This window comes from Sceloporus occidentalis, unplaced genomic scaffold, assembly GCF_023333645.1.
Source record: "Sceloporus occidentalis isolate IW3139 unplaced genomic scaffold, rSceOcc1.0.p SCAF_29, whole genome shotgun sequence".
Taxonomy (NCBI): Eukaryota; Metazoa; Chordata; class Lepidosauria; order Squamata; family Phrynosomatidae; genus Sceloporus; species Sceloporus occidentalis.
Genome location: NW_028317009.1, coordinates 8,001,783 through 8,023,751, shown reverse-complemented (window position 1 = coordinate 8,023,751; position 21,969 = coordinate 8,001,783). Strand labels below are relative to the sequence as shown.

Genomic DNA, 21,969 nt, shown 5'->3' with positions numbered 1-21,969 from the left:
GGGGTTTAAAGAACAGACGGTCAGCACCTTGGGTGATGCTTTCCTGCGGAAGGCATCGTCATCTCTTCAAAGTCCTGTCTGATAAATCTTTAGGTTCTCCACCACAACATATGTTGACGAAGAGGAGGACGCCGCATAAATGTGGCCTGCAGATTAAAGTCAGGATTCCCTCATCATGAACACAGGGGATCCAAGGCCAAATATTAATATAACAAACAGAGGATCAGATCCATTATAGGCGTCAGGCTGCCTGGAGCAGTTGGTACAAGACTCGAGGCATCTCTGGGCTCTTAAAAGGAGACGTGAATTTGTTTGTGTTTTTCCAGATCTCATCATATTTACAGAATGCATGTACCAAAAACTCTGCCTGAAATCATCAACACTGACATGGGGTTTTTTCCAATCCTAACTTGATATATTATTAAGCGATCTTATGGTTTTCATAAATGCAACTTTGCCGCACCAGAGTTTGGCTGAACGCTTCACGACTGACAGCATATTTTGTTTTGTTTCTTTTGCTTTAATTGATAGAAGGAGGATTGTGATTCTGTAAACACAAACATTCCATCCGAGATGAAGTTAATATTTGAAAGGGAAAGTTCAGCCACATGTGAAAGTGAATATATTGTACTGGGAAGAATTTCTATATCTGCACTCATTAAAAACATTTGGTGAGGTTAACTCCTACCCCAGCGTCGCTCCAAGTCACTTGGTGGGCCCAAGAATTGCCGACAAGACATAGGATATTTTACGGTGGACATCAAGAAGTCTTCCTAGTGAGGAAAGTATATCCTGAGAAGGCCACATATATTATTTATTTTGAATGTGGCCACTAATTGGATCTTTCCTGGTAAAATTTCACCCTAACCTCAGACCGCTCAAGCAGCATATGGCGACAGAAGTTCAATAAAGTGATCTAACTCCATTCATCGCTGCACTGACATCCCCCCCATTGAAACAGACGCTAACCCTCAGCAAAATACCAAGTCTGGTTATATGCTAAGTATTCTACATAGTGCCAAATCTCAAGTATATCACACTCTTCTGTACAACACAAGTACCATTTACACCCAACCTCATAGGAAACATTTTAAATACAAGAGTCCAAAAATAGGGAAAATATATGTTAAATAGTAAGCCCTGTCTATTTTTACACGGCTGACAAACTCAAGGCCACATAATACGTGACCACTCGGCGGCGTGTCTCCTATGCCAGCTGCCCTTCTCCTTATTTATGGGCCTAGAATTATATGTTTGTGTTTCCTTTGTCCACAAAGTTCCTCCAGTAAAAAAAACAAAAACATCAAAATAAAGAATAGACTTCAGATCAGTTCTCCAGAACTGGCACCAAATTACCAAAGTCTTTAAGAACCTTCAGAAAGTCCTGCGCCTGTTTGCACTGTATAATAACCATATATATTGTCGGGATACTGTTAAGAATGGCCACAGTGCTATAATTCTAATTTTAGAAGCCTATACGCTTATAACACGAGGTTAAAAGGTTAGCTACATGACAATATTGAAAACAGATCTGCTCCGAAGGACTAGGTGTGGGCCGAATTTAATTAGACCGTGGAAATTACCTGGAGCAATCCAAACCCTGGATTACGTCAGCAATAAATCTTCTGCTGGGTTCAGTGCACCTTCACCTCTGCTTTCCACCACCAAAGGATTATCACTTTTATCAGCTTCGGCTGACTCTGAGACATTCGTTTCAATTCTATAATTATCTGTGGTCGGAAGCGCTTTGTTCTTCATCTATCGCATCGCTTCAGCTCGGTTTTCTGCGGGGATATTAACTAAACCTTGCCTCCCCTGCACGATATCAGCAGCCCGGGTCCCAAACATTGGCTCGATTTATTCCGCGATGTCTCACTCCCCTTCGTGAGTTTACGGAAAATCAAACTGCTGGAGGAAAACGTTAGAAATGTATGTATTAAAGCTGCATTTTATACTACTTAATCCCACGTAAACAAGTGCTTTGTAGGTACAGAGATTATTACACATAACTACGAATGCCCTAATAACTTTTTTTGCACCTGTTGTTTACACCTAGATCCACTAAAGTATTAGAATTGGAGGAAGAACCTATATTTTAACCAAATTTCCTTTAAACACTCTATTAAAATGAATTTAAATTTGATCTCGCAGTGTGTAAATGAATCCATGATGGAAACATTAGACTTCATAGCAACAAAGTGATTCCAGGAGAATTATAAAACTCTCTGAATGTCCACCCCATATAAAATGTTGGAATTTGCCAAAACTTTTTCAATTAATACTCAATAAACGCCTGGGGGGGGCACTTTAACAGCTGGCGTGGATAGTAACAATTTATTTGGGGGGTACAGCACGTGACCATAAGAACACCATGGTGTATGCAATGTTCTAGACTGACACTTGAGGAGTTTATGCATCCCTCAAACAGTGATAAACTCTGGAACCTCTCAGCAAACCTTATAAAAATCCCATCAAGTTATAAATTATCCTAAATTAGCTGTTTCCCTTTCCCAAAAGAAAGGTAACAGAGCTGGATCTCCAGCTGTACGATGTTTACTTTTCATTTTTACCCCTCTTTCGAACAATCCTGTTTGTTTCCCTTCTGTTGATTATTAAAAGCAGATGTGCAGATTTGGGGGGGGTGGCTTTAGGATGTACTCAGCAGCTGTCCGGGAAGTGCAGCGTTTGAAGAGTTAAAGGGGGATATGCACTAAAAAAGGGAGACCGATGAAGGATTGTACCAATGAGACACCTTCCAGCCACTAGGACTGAGTAACGGAAGTATCCCACCCTAAAAGTCCTTGGGAATGATCGCAGAATGATTGAAATGACCCGAATTAAACTTTATTCTATCAGGAAATAAAGCAGTGGGTGACAAAAGACTTGCAAGTATATTTATAAACAAATAGCTTATTATTCCGCTTTGGTTGCTTACTAATTATAAAAGTCTTTGGTCACACTGCGCATACATTTCTAAATATTATTTTATTCTTAAGAAGAAGAGAACGGGGTGAGCAAAAATATATCCCACCTATGTGTCTTTTCTACATAAACGTCTACAGACGCAATCTTATACCTGTTTATGTCAACTCAGAATGCAGCCAATAGGAGACAAGCTTAGGAGGGATTCCATCTCCTATTGGCTGCATTCTGATTGCCCACCATAAAGTATATCAATGAGTTCAGAATGGAACTCCGCGCAGCCAATGGGTGGTAAGCAGGCTGGAGATCCCACGCCCCATTGGCTGCTGATGGGAAGAACGTGCAGTCCTGGTGTAATTGTGATGCGCATGGCTGCCAGAATGTGATACACTTGCAGATTATCGCTGCTATGACCGGAATGCACTGTTTATTTTATCATATTTGTTTCTGTTAAAATGTTGGGTTGCAGAAGTTCCTAAATAAATCTTTCACTAGCAAACAATGATTGAAAGAAGGATGGGACAGCTGGGACAGGAATGTGATGCCATATGGACGGCTTTCACGAAGATACTTAGCAGGGAATGTAATTAATAAAGAGTCCCTCCATAGTGACAGCAAATGACTGAACTAAAGCAGTGAAACCCCCACCGATGTAACTCATCCTTATACTGCCCTCTACTGATCACAGTGAGTAACTGTGAATCCCACGGACCGTGGTCAGCCGTTCCTACTAGTCCAGTCTATTTGTAGTGGAATGAACGGTGGCTTTTCTGCGATTTCCTAAAAGCCCACGATTCTACACTTCCACTGCAATCCAACTCCGCGAAGCAGTTTTTTGGTAAAAAAATAATATTTTTGCATTTTCTCTGAGCAAAGCCATATATAACTAGAATCGTGTTAGAAAGAATATTGTATGTATGTATGTATGTATATATATATGTCATTAGTTTGTGCTTAAAGAGTTAAAAGTTATCTTAATTTAATATTAATGGCCAGCCATGTTTTTTTCAAGTCTATCAACACAAATGTGTATTTTTATTCAATTACTTTGCTGGGAAAATTAATCATATTGCCAATTTTAAAACAACAAGCAAGTGGTTTTAGTTTAAGAAGCTGGCAGCATATAAAGGCGTCACAGAAATCTCTCAGCCCGGGTTACTGTTCTTAAATCCAGGGATGTCATCAAACCATAGTTTAAACAATAGCTACTTACTGTTACGTGAGAAAAACAAATCTAAATGTTTACGGATTCTGACATGTTCAAGGAATCATTAGCTAATGTATGGCTGTCCTATCCAAATTAGCTATTTGTTACATGCCTAATTGTATAATAAAGGATTTAGTTGTAGCTCCGACGAAATATGAGGTATAGGGATATGATGTCATAGCATAGAGCACTCTGTCATCGTGTGACACAGCCTCCTAGATAACAGAAAGGGCGATGGGAGGTGAACACATTCATATATGCAGGGGAGAGTTCTTGGTTTTGGGCAAGAGAGTTCAATTAGCGAGTTCAGGAAGGTTCAACATTTTACCAGGTATCCTCCTCCTCATTGTACAACGCTACGGAATATGCTGGAGCTTTAAAAATCTCGATCCTAGACATGCTTATTATGGTCACATATACTGAGGGTAAAATAATGATTCTAATCAATCTAACCATGTCATTTTCTTGCGTACCTTCCCAAGCTCAAGATGAAGACAGTCACTAAGATTGAACGTACTATTTATTGATTTACATAGCGCCACCGTATTCCGCAGTGCTGTACAATGGGTCACTGGCAACACTAGCGTCAGACTTTTCTATATACATTACACCAGCGGGGAAAAGCACAAAGGTCACTTGCTCTACTTACGCTCAACGTCCTCCTTTTGCCCTCCTTGCAATAAAAGCAAAATAAGCCATACACGGTATTATTACATGTAATGTAATACGAGGATAACTCGTTGAGATTCGCGCACGACCTCGTCTTCTGGAGCCACGCGGCGTCTACCCGTAGCCACAAGCGAGCGCGGCGGTGACTGGATGGCGCATGCTGCAGACCACACTGCCACTTAGTACATCAACCCCTCAGTGTTTTATTGTCTGTTTCGACTTTTGAAACTAAAGCCAGTGACCGTCGTAAATAAAAAGTCTCGGTCTGACACTTTAACCACTCACACTGCTCAGGAGTTCTCCGAATGCGACACACTGTAACATGTATGCTATCTAATGGATACTTAAATAAACAAACTCACGTACCTCGCGCCTGTCGGCCAAGCTTGCCTAAGAGATATGCAGCGACTACGGCAAAAGCTTTGGCAGGGAAATAGAAGATATTCCTTGGAAACTTTGAGGCTCTGTGTATCTTTTTGAATATACTTAAGAGTCTGTACTATTTTAAAATGTCAAAAGAAGCGGACAGCTCCAAATTATAATTTGGCCATTCAAGGTCAGATCGGCATTTTGTAGGAAAACTCATTCAGTGAGGGCTGAGATGCTGGAGGCCTTTATAATATATATAGCCACTTAACCTAAATGACACAACAAACTCCAAGGTATTTCCATTTTCAGATAATAAAAAAGTGGAAAGTCCTCATATCCTCGTATACAAGTTACAGAAGTGTGACGTCGCTTTACTGCTGCTGACAATTGTGAAAGTTTGTTGAGAAGCTGAGCAATTAGTACTTTGAGAACAAGGCCATAAAGCGAGGCCACACAGAGGATTCTAGAAGATGAGGGATAAAAAAAACAAAATACATAATACATCAGGAACAGGGAGGAGATTCCGCATGGATTATAAGATTCCGATTTCAAAACCAGAACGCTACATCAGGCAGTAAGGAAACCTTAAAGTCTCCTCAAATTAAAAAATAAATAAAAACGGTTAAAAATGTACTACGCTGGTGAGCGAGACATTCTAAAAAAAAGAAGATTTAAAAAAAAAAACAACAAAAAAACCCAGTAAACTATATTCTTGGAGCCGCTGAAGTGTCTGCAGTGCATTCAGAAAGAAGGAGAGAGTTTTATAAGAACACACAGAGTTTATACTATAGATATTATACTATAGAAAGACATTATAAGCCTTTCTTTTTTTTCCCCTTAAAAGCAATAATGAAAAAGAATAAAAAGTGAATTGCCCCGTGAAGCTAACGAGTGAGAAGACTTGTTTTTTTTTTTATTTCATTGTATTATTCTAAAGAAGTCTAATAATTTTTACAGTTTCATGGGCTGTAACGCAACAAGCAGGGACCTGATACAATCCATGTGTAGAGAGAATGGATCTGCTGGCAACTCCTCACCCCATCCCACATGTGCCCTTTCCAAAAATAATAAAAATAAAAAATACAAGGCAAAAACTGCCCCAACCACGCAGAACGAGTTAAAAGGACTGTAACCAGCAGCGTTTAATAAACCCTGCGCAGGTCAGCCTGCGTATAACAGATGAAACCTATTAATGGACCGAGGAGGACTACTACAAAAGTGTGAAGCCCCCTCTGCTCCCCTTTGATCCAGACTACGATTGTGGATGTCTGAGGCCTCTCGTCCAAGCTCTATGGGCGTTATCTCGTATATATATCTGCATGCTCTTGTATGATGTCATAGTTGAAATGGAACATATGTTACCAGCGGGCTTCATCGTTTAGCGTTGCCAAAGACTTGGATCTTCACGTCTTTAAGAAGTTAGAACAAACGCCATGAAATGATGGTTCTGTGACCTCTGCACTCAGTTGGAGTAATACACGATATATCATTCTCTTTTCATACAAACCTGCTGGTGCTTTCTGATTGATATCATTGTATGTTATTAATTTATGATTCAGCTAATTGAAAAAGCCACTCATAGAATACATTTTTGGTACCTGTATGTGCTACTTTAATCATCTTTAATAACCCAGAAATGACATATCCATTCGCAGACATATTCTAGGAACTCCAGTGAGCTACAGGACAACAGTCCTATTAAATGTATTTGATCTATTAAGCCAGGAGAATTCTCGTGGACGTTGGTGGTGCGTAGGAGCGCAAGAGATCAGCAAACTTCAGGGATGTTCTACCAGATAAAAATAATTTACTTAAGAGCCTACTAGGAATTAAAAGACTGGAAAATCAGTGGTTCTACATAATAGAGGGTCTTTTGGATGGATGGCCGGCCATCAGCAATATAATGGACCTGAAGTGAACCATCACAAAGGTAACCAACGGCTGGCTATTCCATAAACCTCAAAAGGTTTCAGAGATCTGAAATACCACAGTCCTTCTACTTGTTATCAGGCATCAGGAAGCGGATTTGTTCCACGAAATACTGATATTCTAAAGGTTCTCAGCTACTGAATGTATCCACATTTGCTGCGCATGTCACAAGTTATAAAGATAATGTGCAAAGTACCTTCTGTACCAGGTTGCCTCACCTTGAAGTAGCCGTTCAGCATTGTGTTTGTCATAATGTGGTTACGGCTCACCTTAGAGCAGATCGAATCGGCTACCACCGATTGTTTGGAAAAAAGTGATATTTTTGTTTTTCAAATGGTCAACTTTAAGTCAGAATTAAGAAAAGTTACCTGTCCGTCTTGACCCACGTGGACTTGATGTATCTGCAAATTACCCTGCGAAACAAAACACACCAGCTGTCAACGAGCCGCTCGCGGCTTAATGAGCAATTCTCTCTAAGTGAAGGAAAAGACAGTTTTCCTCTTAAATAAAAAAAAGTTTATTTCACTTTTGCACTTTATTAGCCCAGAAAAAGCTCCATAACTTTTTTCTTTTGTTGACAATAAAACTTGTTAACATGTGCCCCAAGGTTTAAAACACTTTAGAGACACACTGTCTTGGTGGTGCATTTTATTTATTCTTTCCTGCTGGGGATTATTAAGAGAGAACGCGGAGACAACATTTTTAAGGCACGTTCTCCGATTTGTCCTCCTTTCAACAGTCCTGTTCTCTGCCCCTTTTATCTTGATGTAAATAATTATTCTTAACTTCATACACAGACTGGCTGCTTTGCACTTTATATACTTGGCGCAAAGCTCGTTTCCCCGAAGTTACCCGCTCTTCCATGAGGTTTCCAAGTCAAACAAAAGTATACAAAAAGAAACACTTGCCTCGTGCCTATCAGACTCCAAGGGTGGAGTAACACTAAGTGGTACTTAAATCGGTGGTTAGCTGCCAGTTAGCTATTTATATATTTTATATATATATATATATATATATATATATATATCACTGGGCTATGTAAAACATTTTATATCATTGCTTGCTAGCAAAGTAAATCCAATTGGGAAAAGGAACAGCTCATTAGGCACAAATGCACATAAATCTAAAGTTTTTTTTTGGAAATGATTAAGAAATGGATGGCAACGTCTCGCAAGCCACTGGTGTGAAACAGGTCTGGAAAACCGCAGGAGCTGAAATATTTCGCTTTCCTGCAAAGTCATCAATTCTTTAAATCCGGTGTCAGGAGTAGAAATAGATGGCGATGGTTACAATATATATATCGTGCACGGTGCGTGTCTGTGAAAGGACTCTATAATTTAAGGCCAGGAGCCAACCTTGTATTAATCAGACCCAGCGAGGCGAGGCAGCTGCCAGGACGCCGTTTTTCAGAGAACCGTATGCCATGTGCATTTAAAAAAAGGTGTAAAAAGCCAAGTATATATTGCACTCATGTTAAAGAGAAATGATGTGTGTGTGAGAGGAGATAGTAACAGATCTGGAACGTGTTAGGGAACAAGGTAGGAAAAATGGATGTGGCCATATTAGCCAAAGAGGAAGCTGATATCTTTTGGGGACAACATAGAATATGTGGAATATTAGTTTTTAGGGCCTCAGAGGTCTCTTTTTCTTTCAATCTTTTTTTCTACGTCAGTCCAAGAAAAGGTGTCCAGGTCACCTAATGATAAAGGTAGAACGCACACTAAAAGGAAACATAGCTCCCTGCAAGAAGGCACCGGTGTTTTAGAAGGTTAGGGCTGCAAATCCCCCACCAGCCGGAGTGATACGGAGGATCTGGGAGTCTAAGGACACAGTAAGGAGCATGCTTTCTGCAGACGTATATACAGTCCGAGAGCATTTCAGTGGCTGTTCCGACACCCAATGTCTCCTGGAGGGCAGCAAGTTACCTAATTACATAAGGCATGTCACATGTGCGATATAGGGGCTCGTAAGTACTTAAGTTTAGAATAAACAATCACCTGAAGCTTAGATATATAATATAAAAGTACCTCGCTGTCCTGCGTTATCTGAACCTGTTCTCCTTGAGGCACTTGCGCAATGTGAAGATGTCCCTGCAAGAATCAAAAATGGGAGAATGAAAATGGGAAAGTGCCAGAAAAACAAAAATAGTTTATAAAATTCACCAGGGAAAAAAAATATACAAGTAGTGTTCATTTAAAACATCTGTGCAGTAACCAACCTGTTCATGGGGACATCAGGTGTATTGCAGAACTTGATAAAGCCAAGTTTTACCAGGTTTAAAAAATAGTTACTTCATTCATTTTAAGAGTCCTGTTTTGAACTGAGAAAGCGAAACTTCTTTTTTGCAAAAAAAGGCTCCTTGTTAAATTATAGACTTGAATAACTAAAGTTACCAGTGTCTGGGAAATACATTTCATTTGAAGATGGCGGCGAGACGTCTACGTGCCATAGAGACCTGCGCTTAGCCAATAGCAGATGGAATCACTGGTCTGCCTGCCTCTCATTGGTTGCGCACAGCATTCTATTTCAGAATTCCGACATGGAGCTCCAGATACTTCCTGTTATACGAAACACGCTTCCTATTCATAATTCTCAAGATACATTTTACATATTTATGCCGCATTAAAAATGTATTAAGTAGGGAACTGCTTGTACAGTGAAGGAGGCCAAGAGAAGCTTCTGTTTTTGTATCTCTTCTTCCATTGTTGGCAGAAATATTTCCAAACAAGCAGAATTTGGATTTCTTGCTGACCTTATTTTCATATATATAAAAAAAAATGGAACCGAGATTAAAGATGCTCAATTTGGAATTCAGTCAAAAGACCTTCTTAGCTTTTACTTTTTTTTTCTTCTTCTTCTAAAGACAAGAACAATTGCCTGCGAATTTCAAAGAAACACAGATCCTTCTATATCAAACAGTTTCATTTCCTTTGGAAGGAAGTTCATAAGAGGAAGAATAAAACATGCTGAAGTTATCAAACTGACAATAGGGACACTACGTAAAAAAAATCCTGAGTAAGTTTCATTCATATTTGATAAGAGCCACTTCAGCCGCTTTCTTGAAAGAAAAAACGTGCGTCTCTGCCAAAGGGTCTAAAGCCCTCAAGAAAAGAGATCGCTTCTTTTATTTAGAGATCAAAACGCGCACCTGACACTTTTATTCACGGCAAACAAAACCCTCACATTCCTCGAACACTAAAATTTTGCGGAATAGCCAAATATTATAACATTTATCCAAATCAGTTTTAATCTCTGTGCACAAGTCTACTCTATAACATTGGCCGGAGATGAAGCTGCATCTCTCTTCTTCTACAAACCCATAGTTTGATAGGTAAAATACATGAGACTGAATTCTCTAGAAATCTCCCCAATTGTTGGACTTGAGGACTGATATCTAATTCGGAAATAAAAACCTTAGAAGGCACGTTGAAAAATACGTATCAAACCTACAACTTCCGTTGAGAATATGTTCCTAGTTTCCACCTTCTACTCACACATGTTTTATTTTTCAAGTCTCTTCACATTCCTCGTATCATCTCGAAGACCACCATGAATGGTGGGGTTGGACCACAAGTGGCCTGTAGACAACAGTTTCAAAACAAGCTGGTCTACACAGCGAGATAATAGCGTAGGAAGTTGCGTGGGATGACCGAGTAATGGAACCAGGAATATCTGAAACTGTTTCCTACTTCTACGAGAACATTTATGTGCAAACTCTGGCTCTTGTCCTATCATGTATTGAGATAACACAGATAAGCACTCTGCGGCTTGCCCAAAGCGTTATAAATAAATTATATCATCCAAACATTTTTGGAAGGGCTTACAGATAATCTTGGCTCCAGCAGGAAAAATACTACTCTCAAGAAAGAAGAGCTCTCTTTTTAAAAGTGACTATAAAAGCCGGGCTTCACAAGAACTGATTTTAAATAAGTTTAAGCCATCTTTGAAAAATCTTTAAAAGGTTTTTCTCAATGGGGAAACATCTCTTAAATTATGGTTGGTTTACTACCTGTAGTCCAATAGTAAAACAATAAAAATTGTTGGGACAAGATTAAGATTTTGTATTACACCAAAACATCCAATGTTTGCTCATCTTTTGACAAATTGGGAATAATACATTGGTTTTCCAGATAAAGAAAACAAATACAAACAGTGTTAGCACTTATAGAACATGCAGGATAACACCAAAGACGCTCACCACTTGGACCTGTCCGTCCTCGCCGATTTGGTGGATCTGCACTTGCTGTGCATTGGCCAGCGCATAATGTAAAGCTTGAGGCGATGTCTGCTGCAGGTCACTGGATGAGGACACCGTATTCTGTACGCCATCTGCGGTGGAAAAACCAAAGAGAGAGAGCGTATGAAGCTAGATTCTAAACTAGCGAACGAAACAAACGCGCTACGCTAAATATACACCGCTCAAAAACCTCATTATTTCCAATACCATTGGAGAAAATGTAAAGATTTTAAAGGAAATCGACGGCTTGGTCATACGCAATAATTTCCTCTGTTTTGTATTATCATTTTTTGTTACTTTGACAACCCTGTTATTAGAAAGTGTGTGTTTTTCTTGTAAAATACGGTAAAGGAAGCTGAGAACGTTCTAGCTGTCCTCCCCTACGGAAGAACTCTCCAAGCCGGTGGGGCGCGGGATATTTCTCTAGCAGTGGTAGAGACGGCATATGGTCCCCGGTAAGGTTGAGTAGATGTTACTGGCCGAGATAGGTCAGGAAAAAAATACAGGACGTCTCCGGTACACGGTGGGTGGCACTAGGAGCAGAAACACACAAATCGACTTGTACAGCTGTTAGCCGTCAAGGGCAGCGAGGACTGACAACATGGAATTCTCAGTACGGGGCGATGACGTCCCGTTCATTTTTAAGCTGGCTCTCGACACCCGGTTATTAGGCACAGCACAATTATTACCCTGGTGAGATGACAGAGCTGCAGACCATGTAACTGCCCATAACTCTTTATGATGAGATAAGCCACATTTCCCAAGACACGAGTCTCAGACGCAAATGCAGAACGCTGGGACAAAGGGTCTCTTCTGACGAGGATCGTTTCCTCCTCGGAACCCGAGAGACTGGGACTTTAGAGAGAACATCAACGTGTTTAAGGAATAGAAAGGCTTTACAATCACGGCTCAACGCGGCTCGCATTAGCTGACTGCCAGCTGTCCTTACAGATGTGAACAGAAAAATTATTTTTATTATTACCAGAGCAGCTAAAAACAAAATAATAATTTAATGCATGTGCTATTTTCCAGTTACTTAGTACCAATAGTGTATGGAGCCCATTGAGACGCTATCATTACTGGGAAAAGAGAAATAGATACATTCTAGAGGATCAAACAGAAGGTAACCATGGAGAAATTAAGGTGTTGGGAGCAAAAAAGGGTAAAGCTTTGCTCAAATAGCCAAAAACAATGTATTTATGTTTGTCTGGCCTGAAGTTGCCTTCACAGACCCCTCTATGAGACGCACCATCCTCCAGATTATCTGGCTAAGCAAAAGTAATGTCTAACCAGTTTTACACTTTTTTTCCCTAAAAAAAACAAAACAAACATGAATAGAACACAGCTTGAAGGGAGGATATGTCAACAGTTATAAATCACCATAATGTAAACTCTCTGGCTCTCAATATACAAGTTTGATATGTGAGAGAATCCCTGGCACTCGGGATGAGGCTGAACAGCTGAGGCCGTCTCCATAAGCCTGTAACATGAGGGGGCATGAGGGCTGGGAACGGCTCGGAGAACATGTCCCAGATCACCTGATTCCTGTATCGCTCTTGGCTTAGATATGGATATGTCTATGTTGATTAACCCTTCTTTTTTGCTGTCTATTGGTAAACTTCGGGTCTAAAGCTAAATGCGATATCTTTATTGCTTTTTGAAAAATGTATCCTGCTCACTTTAACACGGTGTAAGTACTGATAGCCTAACTATTGGTCATATGGTTTTGATATCTTCATAAAGACCTGCTGCAAGGTGCATTCTGCCTTTGGTTTCTCTATATATGAATGATCACAGGAAAAGACAGCATGCACGGTGACATCACCTGTGTACAAGCAGCAATACTCATAAAGGCGGCGTGTTATATGGCTCACACATTAAGGATTCTCTCTGTGATAATAGGTTGAGTCAATCCATATGATCTCACAGAGAAGAGATGACCTAGATAGATCTCCACTGCTCTACTGCCATCTAGTGGTGAACACGTGCAAGTGTGCTTGCTACAGACATCTTTTGCCATTTGCGGTGTGATAGTAATGACGCAATCTAAGCATGGGGGATTCTATATCCGTATCACTGAGTCCAACCTCACCAGAAGCAATACTTTTTCTCCAATGTGATTTTTGGGTGTTAATCTGGTATATATTGAATGTCTCCGCTGCTTGATTTGGAGATATCTTATAAAAAGTTTAATCGTATATATATATATCACCTTGGGTGTTAAAACTGTGTGTTCACTAGTAACTCCTAAACATCTTTCTACTCTCCCCGCTCACACAATTCAGGGACTCTTATGGCAAGACAGTACTTGCCAGCGAGGAGGTATTGGCGGCTCCCTTTTAACCCTTCTGCAAACATTCCTTACCCAGGAGCCAAACCTGTGGGCTCTTTCCATATCACACTTCTTAGTCCGCACCTTTAATCAATCATTATTTAAAGCATATCGCTCTGCTTACTTCTGAAAATGAGAACTATTTCAAGAAAGAGAGAGGGGGGAGCCTAGCGTGCCTCTAAAGGCTGAATTTCTGGAATGTGTCTGATATTAACTCCCTTGCATTGGTGCGAAAATAAATTAGACGCAGATTGAATAGCGAGCTTGCATGTCGGGATCGGATTATTTCCTCATTTCAAAAAGGGACTGCTCTTTTAATTAAATACAGGACTACATATCAAGAGTTTCATCGCGGTGGCAATATGATTAATTATTACTGAAGGTGATTAACGCGGGACTCGTAACATAATGACACATCCAAATCCTACGGCTGCTGACAAAAATTCAGAGCATTACTTCACGCTGCGACATGAAAATATTTTTTTGCAGGCAAAAGAACTGACATCATTTTATTAGTTTATAAGCCGCATGTGTTGCTTACAATGAGCCTGTTGATCAAATAAATATTGGAAAAGGCTATTAATTAATAATAAAAAAGATCATAAACCCTGTAAGGAGTGAGAGTTAAGTAAGAAATGACATTCAAATCAGTCTCCAGGGCATGGGGTAATTTGGATACGAGTTCTGCGCTGATTTCCCATCACTGACATCTCCTATACACATTTGCTAGCATACGTTTTAATTCTAGATAACTCTCCAACCCAAATTGTATATTTATTTTTTTCAGCATTTGCTGCGCTTTTCCCTCTAAAGGTAACTGGCAATTACTTAGAAAGGTGACCGTTTATCTCAACTTAAATGAAGACGCCAAAGTAAGTATCAGCATTAGAGAACACATGTAAAGGTTATACGGTTAGAGGTCAAGTAGAAAAATACTTGAATATAACATTTAAGAGATATTTGCCTACTGCCATAAGGGCAGCTCCCTGATCCTGAGACGCTCGAAGAATCCATGTTACTGGAAACCAAATTACGTTCAGAAGATTGCACCGTACACATTTTATATATCCCGGATAAGATGATAAGGATGACGTTTGCTGGTAAAGAGTTAGACACCCGATGGTAAGAATTATTTTATAAATGTAACTTATCCTTCAGTAAATGTATTATTCTCTTAGCTGGTTTGGAAGTATCGGTTCCTCTAAGTTAAGCGTAAAAATTCGTTTTAATTGTGTAATGGTTACTGGATAACAACAACGTTCTAGAATCTCAGTGTTTTCAAACAAATGCTAATTGGTTGTAACTTCATTCATATGTTACATGATTTCAGGGAAGTGATAGCTCCTTAAATATATATGTTTTTAATTGTGATTATATATATATATATAAAATATATATATATAATGCACACCACCGCACACAGGTAAAATAAATGTATCTATAGTTGTGTGGTTTTGCTCAGGTCTTTTTGTAGGCCTGCTTCCTCCATATTCCTTAAATCCACTAGGAAAAATTCCTTAAATCCACTAGGAAAAAAAAGAAGTTTATGCTAGAAAACTAAAATATCTGTGGGTCGTGGTGCTGGATCAGCAGAACTGTAGAAAAGAGGTCCCTTTGGTCTGTCGGGGACCTTGCCACCCTCTCACCCGATGGCAGCTGCCTAGCATATAAAATGAGTACCTGCTGGCAATACAAGGAGCAGATTTAAAATATCAGGACTGTCGTTAATCCTAGAATCCCGTGTAAGAAGCTTTTGCTTGCGTTCCCTTTGTGGTGACTCTAAAGAACGTAGATATCGGATGATTGCGGTTGGAGGATTTGGTATAAGGCATGGAAGCATCTGGCTTAGAAGCTACCTATTACCTTATTTCCATGGTTAGACAAACTCGTATTTTGAATTCATCTTCTATATTTCAGAAAAATATCACATTTCAGTATAGGCGCTTAAGGTACTGCTTATGCATAACCAAGAACGTTAATTCTAGAGCCATGAGCTAAGTTCAAGAGAGAAGGTCCCAAAGGGAAAGGCTGAGAGTTAAACATTCAAAGTAATTTGTTATGCAATCTAGGAATAAAAGCTTTGGCTCCATAATCAATTTGTCTAAAGAGTAAATATTTCATCTCTTGGCCAGAACTGAGTTTTTTTTAACAACTGTAAATTTACCGATCTGTAAAAGAAGAGCTCTAACCCGACGCGGATTTAGATGGACCTCAGAGGTCTTTTGACAGAACCAAGTGCGGCAGGCATGTTATACCAGAACACCAGCCAGGGCTATGCTTTGTAACGAAGACTAAAAACTAACTTTTTCTGACAAGGCCAGGCACGTAGCCCTCGAGAAATGAAAAATAAAGCAAGGCATATGCTGCGAAGATTAAAAGCTGGATGAGATGTACAAACTGCAGCGGTCAAAATCTCTTGCACAACCAAGTGAGATGTTTCCAGCTCTCCATGCCAGGGGAAACACTGGAGCCCTGTTTCTCTGTGATCGCAACAATCTGTTCCAATTGCTCGGTACGAGAGCCTGCCGTTCTGTGAAATCGATGCTAGCTTTTCACTTTTTCCTATGATGGAGTCTAGGAAAAGCACAATTCGTGGGGTTCTCTCAAGAGAACACAAAACATTCTAAAGGGACCAAGCGTGTGCAACCTGGTAGACAATGAGCCGCTTCTGAAACAGAATGCTAGAGGGCCTGACGAAGGCACGCGGACTCACAAAATGTTATTAGTAATAGCTTGCATAGAATAAAATTATTGTTAAAAAAACGCTTCCAATTTTACTAATTTGGAATGCTTGATCTGATAAAAGGCAGCCTTCTTGGTTAAGTTAAAACACACGGGGACAGATTTCCCAAAGGAGTCAAACGTACGGGACAATTTCTGTTAAATCGGTCCTTGGCCTCGTCTTTAGGAGCCATATGCCGTTATCCATACATTTGGTAGCAGAGGCTCAGATGATGGGGAAAAGAAATTGTCCGATGTTTTTGTGTCCAATCCCTACAACTGGCAAACAGCTGTGAGTAGAAGTGAGACTAAGTAGCCAACATCGGCAGCCTCAAAGCTCTGCTCAGGAACCCACAGCTTTGGGTGCGGCGGTGGGGTCATTTTCAGAACACGCGCATGCAAACCAAAATCTAATCATCACCACGAGGAGGAGAAGAAGAAAAAAAAGCTTTAGCCCAAAAATATCATTTGTATACATTTGCTCGCAATCTGTGAAGAGCTAAACTGGCGTTAGTCAAGGGATATATCAGCCAAACCACAAAACTTTATGTTAATGAATGACTTTATGAAACAAGAAGTCAAACTATATCACTTACGGCTGTGTTTAAACGTAACAAATTATCACAAACAATTTTTATTCTGGGGTCGAAAAAAAATGCGTAAAAAAAAAATGGATTAAATATATTAAAATATTTTAAAACTAAGCTAATAGGGAATGTATTTACTTCCAAAGCTAGACCACGCAGTTAAATAAAATAAAATTAAAAAATAAATAAATTGAAATATAAAAATATACTGAAGAGAGCAGCAGCACAAGTTTCTTTCCTCCTGTAAATGGAAATTTCAGATTTAATGTGGCTTGACAGGTCGAATATATAAAAAAAAATAATAAAAAAAAGATTACAAATAAATCTTTGCCAATCAAAAGCGTAAAACATATTGTACCAATCTATTCTAACAACCAGCCAGTATGTGCACATGCCAGTTCTGGCTGTTCTGCCGTTCCTTGTTCAACGTTAAATGAATTTGAAATGTAATAAAAATTCTCCAGGGCCTTCGCTGAGCCGTGTGAACTTGAAACTGGCCTTGACCTAATGATGATAAATAATCTACTGGATGAGCCCAATGGGCGTTGAGTCGGAATGTGAATTTTCATGGTCCCGGTGAGTTCCATAAAATATGCCCCTATAATACAGACAATAACCCCTCATATTTTCAATAATATGTAATACCCCCAAATAACAAGTTCCTAGTTTCTAAACTGTCCGCCCAGCTTGGGCTCCCCAGATGGACCTTTTGATGTCTTTAAAAGCCAGAACAGATGATGCAGGCTGGAACGGCTATAGAGTGGAAGCAAACAACCATGGATTTCATGTTGGCCACTTCTTTCCCAAAGAATAATGTTTCAAATTAAGTTTAATCCAAGACTGTCGAAATTCATTCCGGACAAGTGAAATATGAGCGTTCACAAATCTGTGCACCCAAACAAATTAAATTAAAAAAATAAAATAAATTAGTTACTGAAATTCTGGCTTTGTCTCCTACGATCCCCACTGAGATAAAGATTCATGCGCGAACATCTGTGCTGCCGTAGTAGAACGGGTTCTGTTAATGACATTGGGTCCCAACTTCGAACCGTTCTTAATGGGAAATAATTATCTAGGGACGGAGTAGCCGTACAAATATCAAAATATATAGAAATATTATAACAAACAGAAATATGTTTGTTTATTTGCGGGGTTTTCAGCCAAAATACAAAGAGAAAAATAAATAGAATTTACTTATTGCAGATATTTTTCGTTTTTTCCAAAGATTTTTTGAACTGCAGACGTGAGAAAGATTAACAGCTTGGGAGTTATCGATTTATTAAAGAAGTAGACGTCCTCAGTGGTAATAAATAACTCCAGCGTTAAGTGATCTTAAACTTGGCCTCTCGATTGTGGTTTGGAAGAGAATGACGTTTGGTCATTTGGTTTTGTAGTTTAAGAGCTGAAACGAGTCTGCTCGAACCATCACTACTGTTAGTGTTTTAAAGTCTGGGATTCCGCAAAAACAAAAGTAAGAATACAAACGATAATAAATCAGCACTTGGTGCTGTGTATGAGAACTGGCAAATTGGGGTGTAATTAAAAAAAAAAAGACTGAATTTGTTTAAAACAATTGGGGAAAACGCATCTCTGCACAATTGGTATTTGTTCCCAAAGATATCTAAAGATATGCTGATCCAGAAGAAAAAAAAAAACAGGTGGAAGGAATAAAAAACTGGAATAAAAGAACTGTTTCCATTCTTCAGTCGAGGACTATTGACCATCCTTGAGTGGCCCTTTGTTAATCTAAATAATTAAAACCTAGAGATTACGCTTTTTTTATATATATTATATATATTTTTTTTTTATATTATATTATATCTTTATATTACTTTGATTGTTTTTGCTCAGCAAACAATGCATCATTTCACATTGTTGGAGCTTATCTGCATCTGACACGGGGTTTAGATTCGGGAATAGACGCTGTGGCTCTCCGGCGATGGCCCTTTTCCGCCGGCTATAATCCCAGTGTATGAATGGATGTGTATATAAAGCCTCGTTACCAGAAGTAACCTGTTTAAAATCTCAGCTAATCAAAGCGGATCAACTCCAATGACTTTAAACTCATGGAAACCAAAGGAGTATGGATAAGAATTGTATCATTTTTGGTTACTGCGAGAAGAAACAGGAGACCATTTAAAAGAAGAGCACTTTGTCTGGGGGCCATTAGGTGCCCCTAACCATATGTTTCTCCAAAAGGCTTTGGGTGCATTGAATAGACTTTCAGCAGAGTTGTTGGGAAATATCGTTAGTGCCATAGACACATTGCTGCCCTAGGAAATGTCTTCAAGAAGAAACGTTCTACAAAACAGACCGATGGGCCAACTTTTAGTACTGAACTAATCTGACGTCTGTAAAACTGTACACAGGATAACTTAATTTGTCTGTACAAAAGCAAACAAGTAACATTTCGGAATGTGGAGACGACATGAATCCATTAAATTCCGTAAGACATTTTTTCTCTATAATAAAACCAACCAGATCTGATCGCTTGGCATCAGATAAAAATGGATTCTTCCTTCCGATGAAAAATGTGCATCAAAAGAACAAAGCAATTATCAAAATTATATTTTTTCCCCCCAGATGCCTGTCGTCGTTTCAAAAAAATAAATCAAGGGCAAAAAAATAGTGGAAAAATAAAACAGGGAACAGAAGATAATGTTGTTTCTTTCCCCCATTGGAATCAGATATTTTTACTTCATCCAAAGATGAAAGATCGAGCGTTTATGTGAAAGATTAACCACAAACGACAACCAAAAAGAAAACATAAGGGATCCATGGAAATTATTAAGCTGGGGTATTTTTCTCGGTATTCAGTTGGGATGGAATACAATATATCAATCATAAAGCATTAACGCACAAATTTACAAATAAAACAAGCCAATTGTATATACAAATCGCATTTCTATCTCCCTGATATGCAGTTCATTTTTACATTTCGCCTGGAAGGCAAAGATAATAATGAAAAAAAAATTTGGAGCTGCACGTTTGTTTGCATGTTGGAGTAGATATGGATTTTTGTTATGCCTTAGGACTAGACACCTGAAAACCAGGTGTGTGCTCCTCATTGACAGCAGAGCTTTGCTGGCTACAGACGTATCTCACAATTGACCAGTTATTTCAGATTTTCAGTCCATCTACAAACGCCATTAGCTACAGAGGAAGCAGGACCTTTAGTTTGAGCGGGGTGTAGGCAGAAGGGTCGGGTTCTTGGCAGGAATAAATTACTTTGATACCTAATTAAGCCCTAGTTTGAAAGCATAGCAGTTTTTTTGAAGTGATGCATATGGTCTGGTCTTCTGCTTCTTCGGGGTCGTTCGATGAAGAAAAGCGCTACAAGCGAGCAGGAAAGAGGATTTTCAGCCCAAAAGGAACTGTTGGCATTCAGCCCAATCCTAAACCTGCCAGAAACATCTGATGTCATACATCATGTCAGAGGCAGGTTAGTAACCAATGTGTCCCAAGTGAAGCTGAACTCAATGGCAACACATAGGGGTATATTTGCTGCCAATCGTGAAGTGATGGCAGCTCTGTTCCGCTAGAATTCAGGGTTGCAGAATTCTGTGTTAGAAGTTGGTGCCCGTCCAAACCACCAGCGAGAGAATGTGTTTAACATTTAGAATTTTTGGCCTCTGTGATGGATGTGGCACCCATAAGCAAGTAGTTACGTTACCTTCTAGGAAGTCCACCCCCTGACTCTGCGTGAGAAAGCCAACTGGATGGAAATCAGCATCGCTAGGGCTTGGAGACGAGGCCAGATGAATCCAATGAATGCCAGTAACACGTACACCTTGAGCTCAGAGGTCAACAGCTCAATTACCTCTACTATTTTGTATATCACATCAAAAAAGGTTTATATAAATATGGTCAATGACATTTTGTATGGTGTAATCAGGTTTGGAGGTTTAATGGTGGTTGACATGCAGAGATATCTTCTTCACCTGTTATTCCTCATTTACACAAACATTTCCCTCCATGCTGTGCCATCATTTTAGCCTAATCCGTCCCCATTAACCCAATATTAGTTGTCATGGACCTACAAGGAAGCGGCTTTTGTGCCATAGGCTGAAAACATTTTCCTTGTGAGATGATATGTCTGTTTCAATGAGGCACTAATACTTTGACTTTACTTGTGTCAGTTAACTTTTTCTAATTCATGCTACCACTGCGAGAAAAAGATGGTTGTAATTATAATATTTAAGTTTTTTTTCTCTTTTCATTTGAGGTTATTGGAATTGAGTCACATTTGGAGAAACAAAATCAGATTTTGGCCTTCCTTGCAGAAGATACAGTGGTTACTCTTAACGAGCGGCCAAAAGACTAGTGCAGGGGAATAAATTCTGTTTCCTCTTTCCCCGGGCTAGTAGCCAAAGTGCTGCTTTTAATATAAGTAGAGCTCTTCCACAACACTGTGTTTTAAAACACAAGCCGGGGCCAGGAATGCCCCGTGAAAATGCTTTAAAAGTCAACAATATCCTGGTACATAAGCAAAGCTGGTGTGAGTCCAGCGGCATACTTACCTTCTATGACAATCTTTCCCATCTGCATCGGAGCAGAACCCAAAAACCTGATTTTTACTATAAAGATTTAGAAGCCCGGATTACTGCAAAGAGGTTTCTGAGTGCCTGCTGATATAACTGGGAGTTCGGTAACACAGCATGTGGAGTTACTGGGACTAATTGGCTTGGTTCTGTAGACCTAAAATGGTACGTTCACAATGTAGCATTAGACAGAATAGGTTACCTGATGCACTGAATGATGATGAAGATGGTGTTCTCCGGGAAAAGCTTTTCACCGCCAAACTCTGTCCGCGCTGCTTTCTCCGCCAGGCAGTTCGACATTTTGAGTCAATACTTTGCTTTATTCTATACCAATCAGACTCTGTGATTCTAAACTTGTGGAAAAGGTGACCTGTATAAAGAAAAGGAAGACATGAGTAACAGCTGTTAAAAATGTAAGCTTTCCATAGATCTGATCAACAATCCATCTAAACAAG

The 21,969-nt window shown here is 39.5% G+C and overlaps 1 protein-coding gene across 8 annotated transcripts in view; it reads right to left on the bottom strand.

The window, feature by feature from the left end:
* LOC149299264 (protein BANP) overlaps window positions 1-21,969 on the bottom strand; it is a 124,411-nt gene that overhangs the window by 44,196 nt on the left and 58,246 nt on the right. For 4 of the 8 annotated variants that reach the window (XM_089486401.1, XM_089486406.1, XM_089486404.1 and 1 more), the window contains 4 exons: window positions 21,717-21,884; window positions 11,289-11,425; window positions 9,124-9,186; window positions 7,465-7,509 (listed from right to left, as the gene is read on the bottom strand). In XM_089486401.1, coding sequence (XP_089342527.1) covers window positions 7,465-7,509; window positions 9,124-9,186; window positions 11,289-11,425; window positions 21,717-21,884 — 413 coding nt within the window. The remainder of the gene's footprint in view (window positions 1-7,464; window positions 7,510-9,123; window positions 9,187-11,288; window positions 11,426-21,716; window positions 21,885-21,969) is intronic. The other 4 variants (XM_089486402.1, XM_089486407.1, XM_089486405.1 and 1 more) reach the window with 1 other exon arrangement.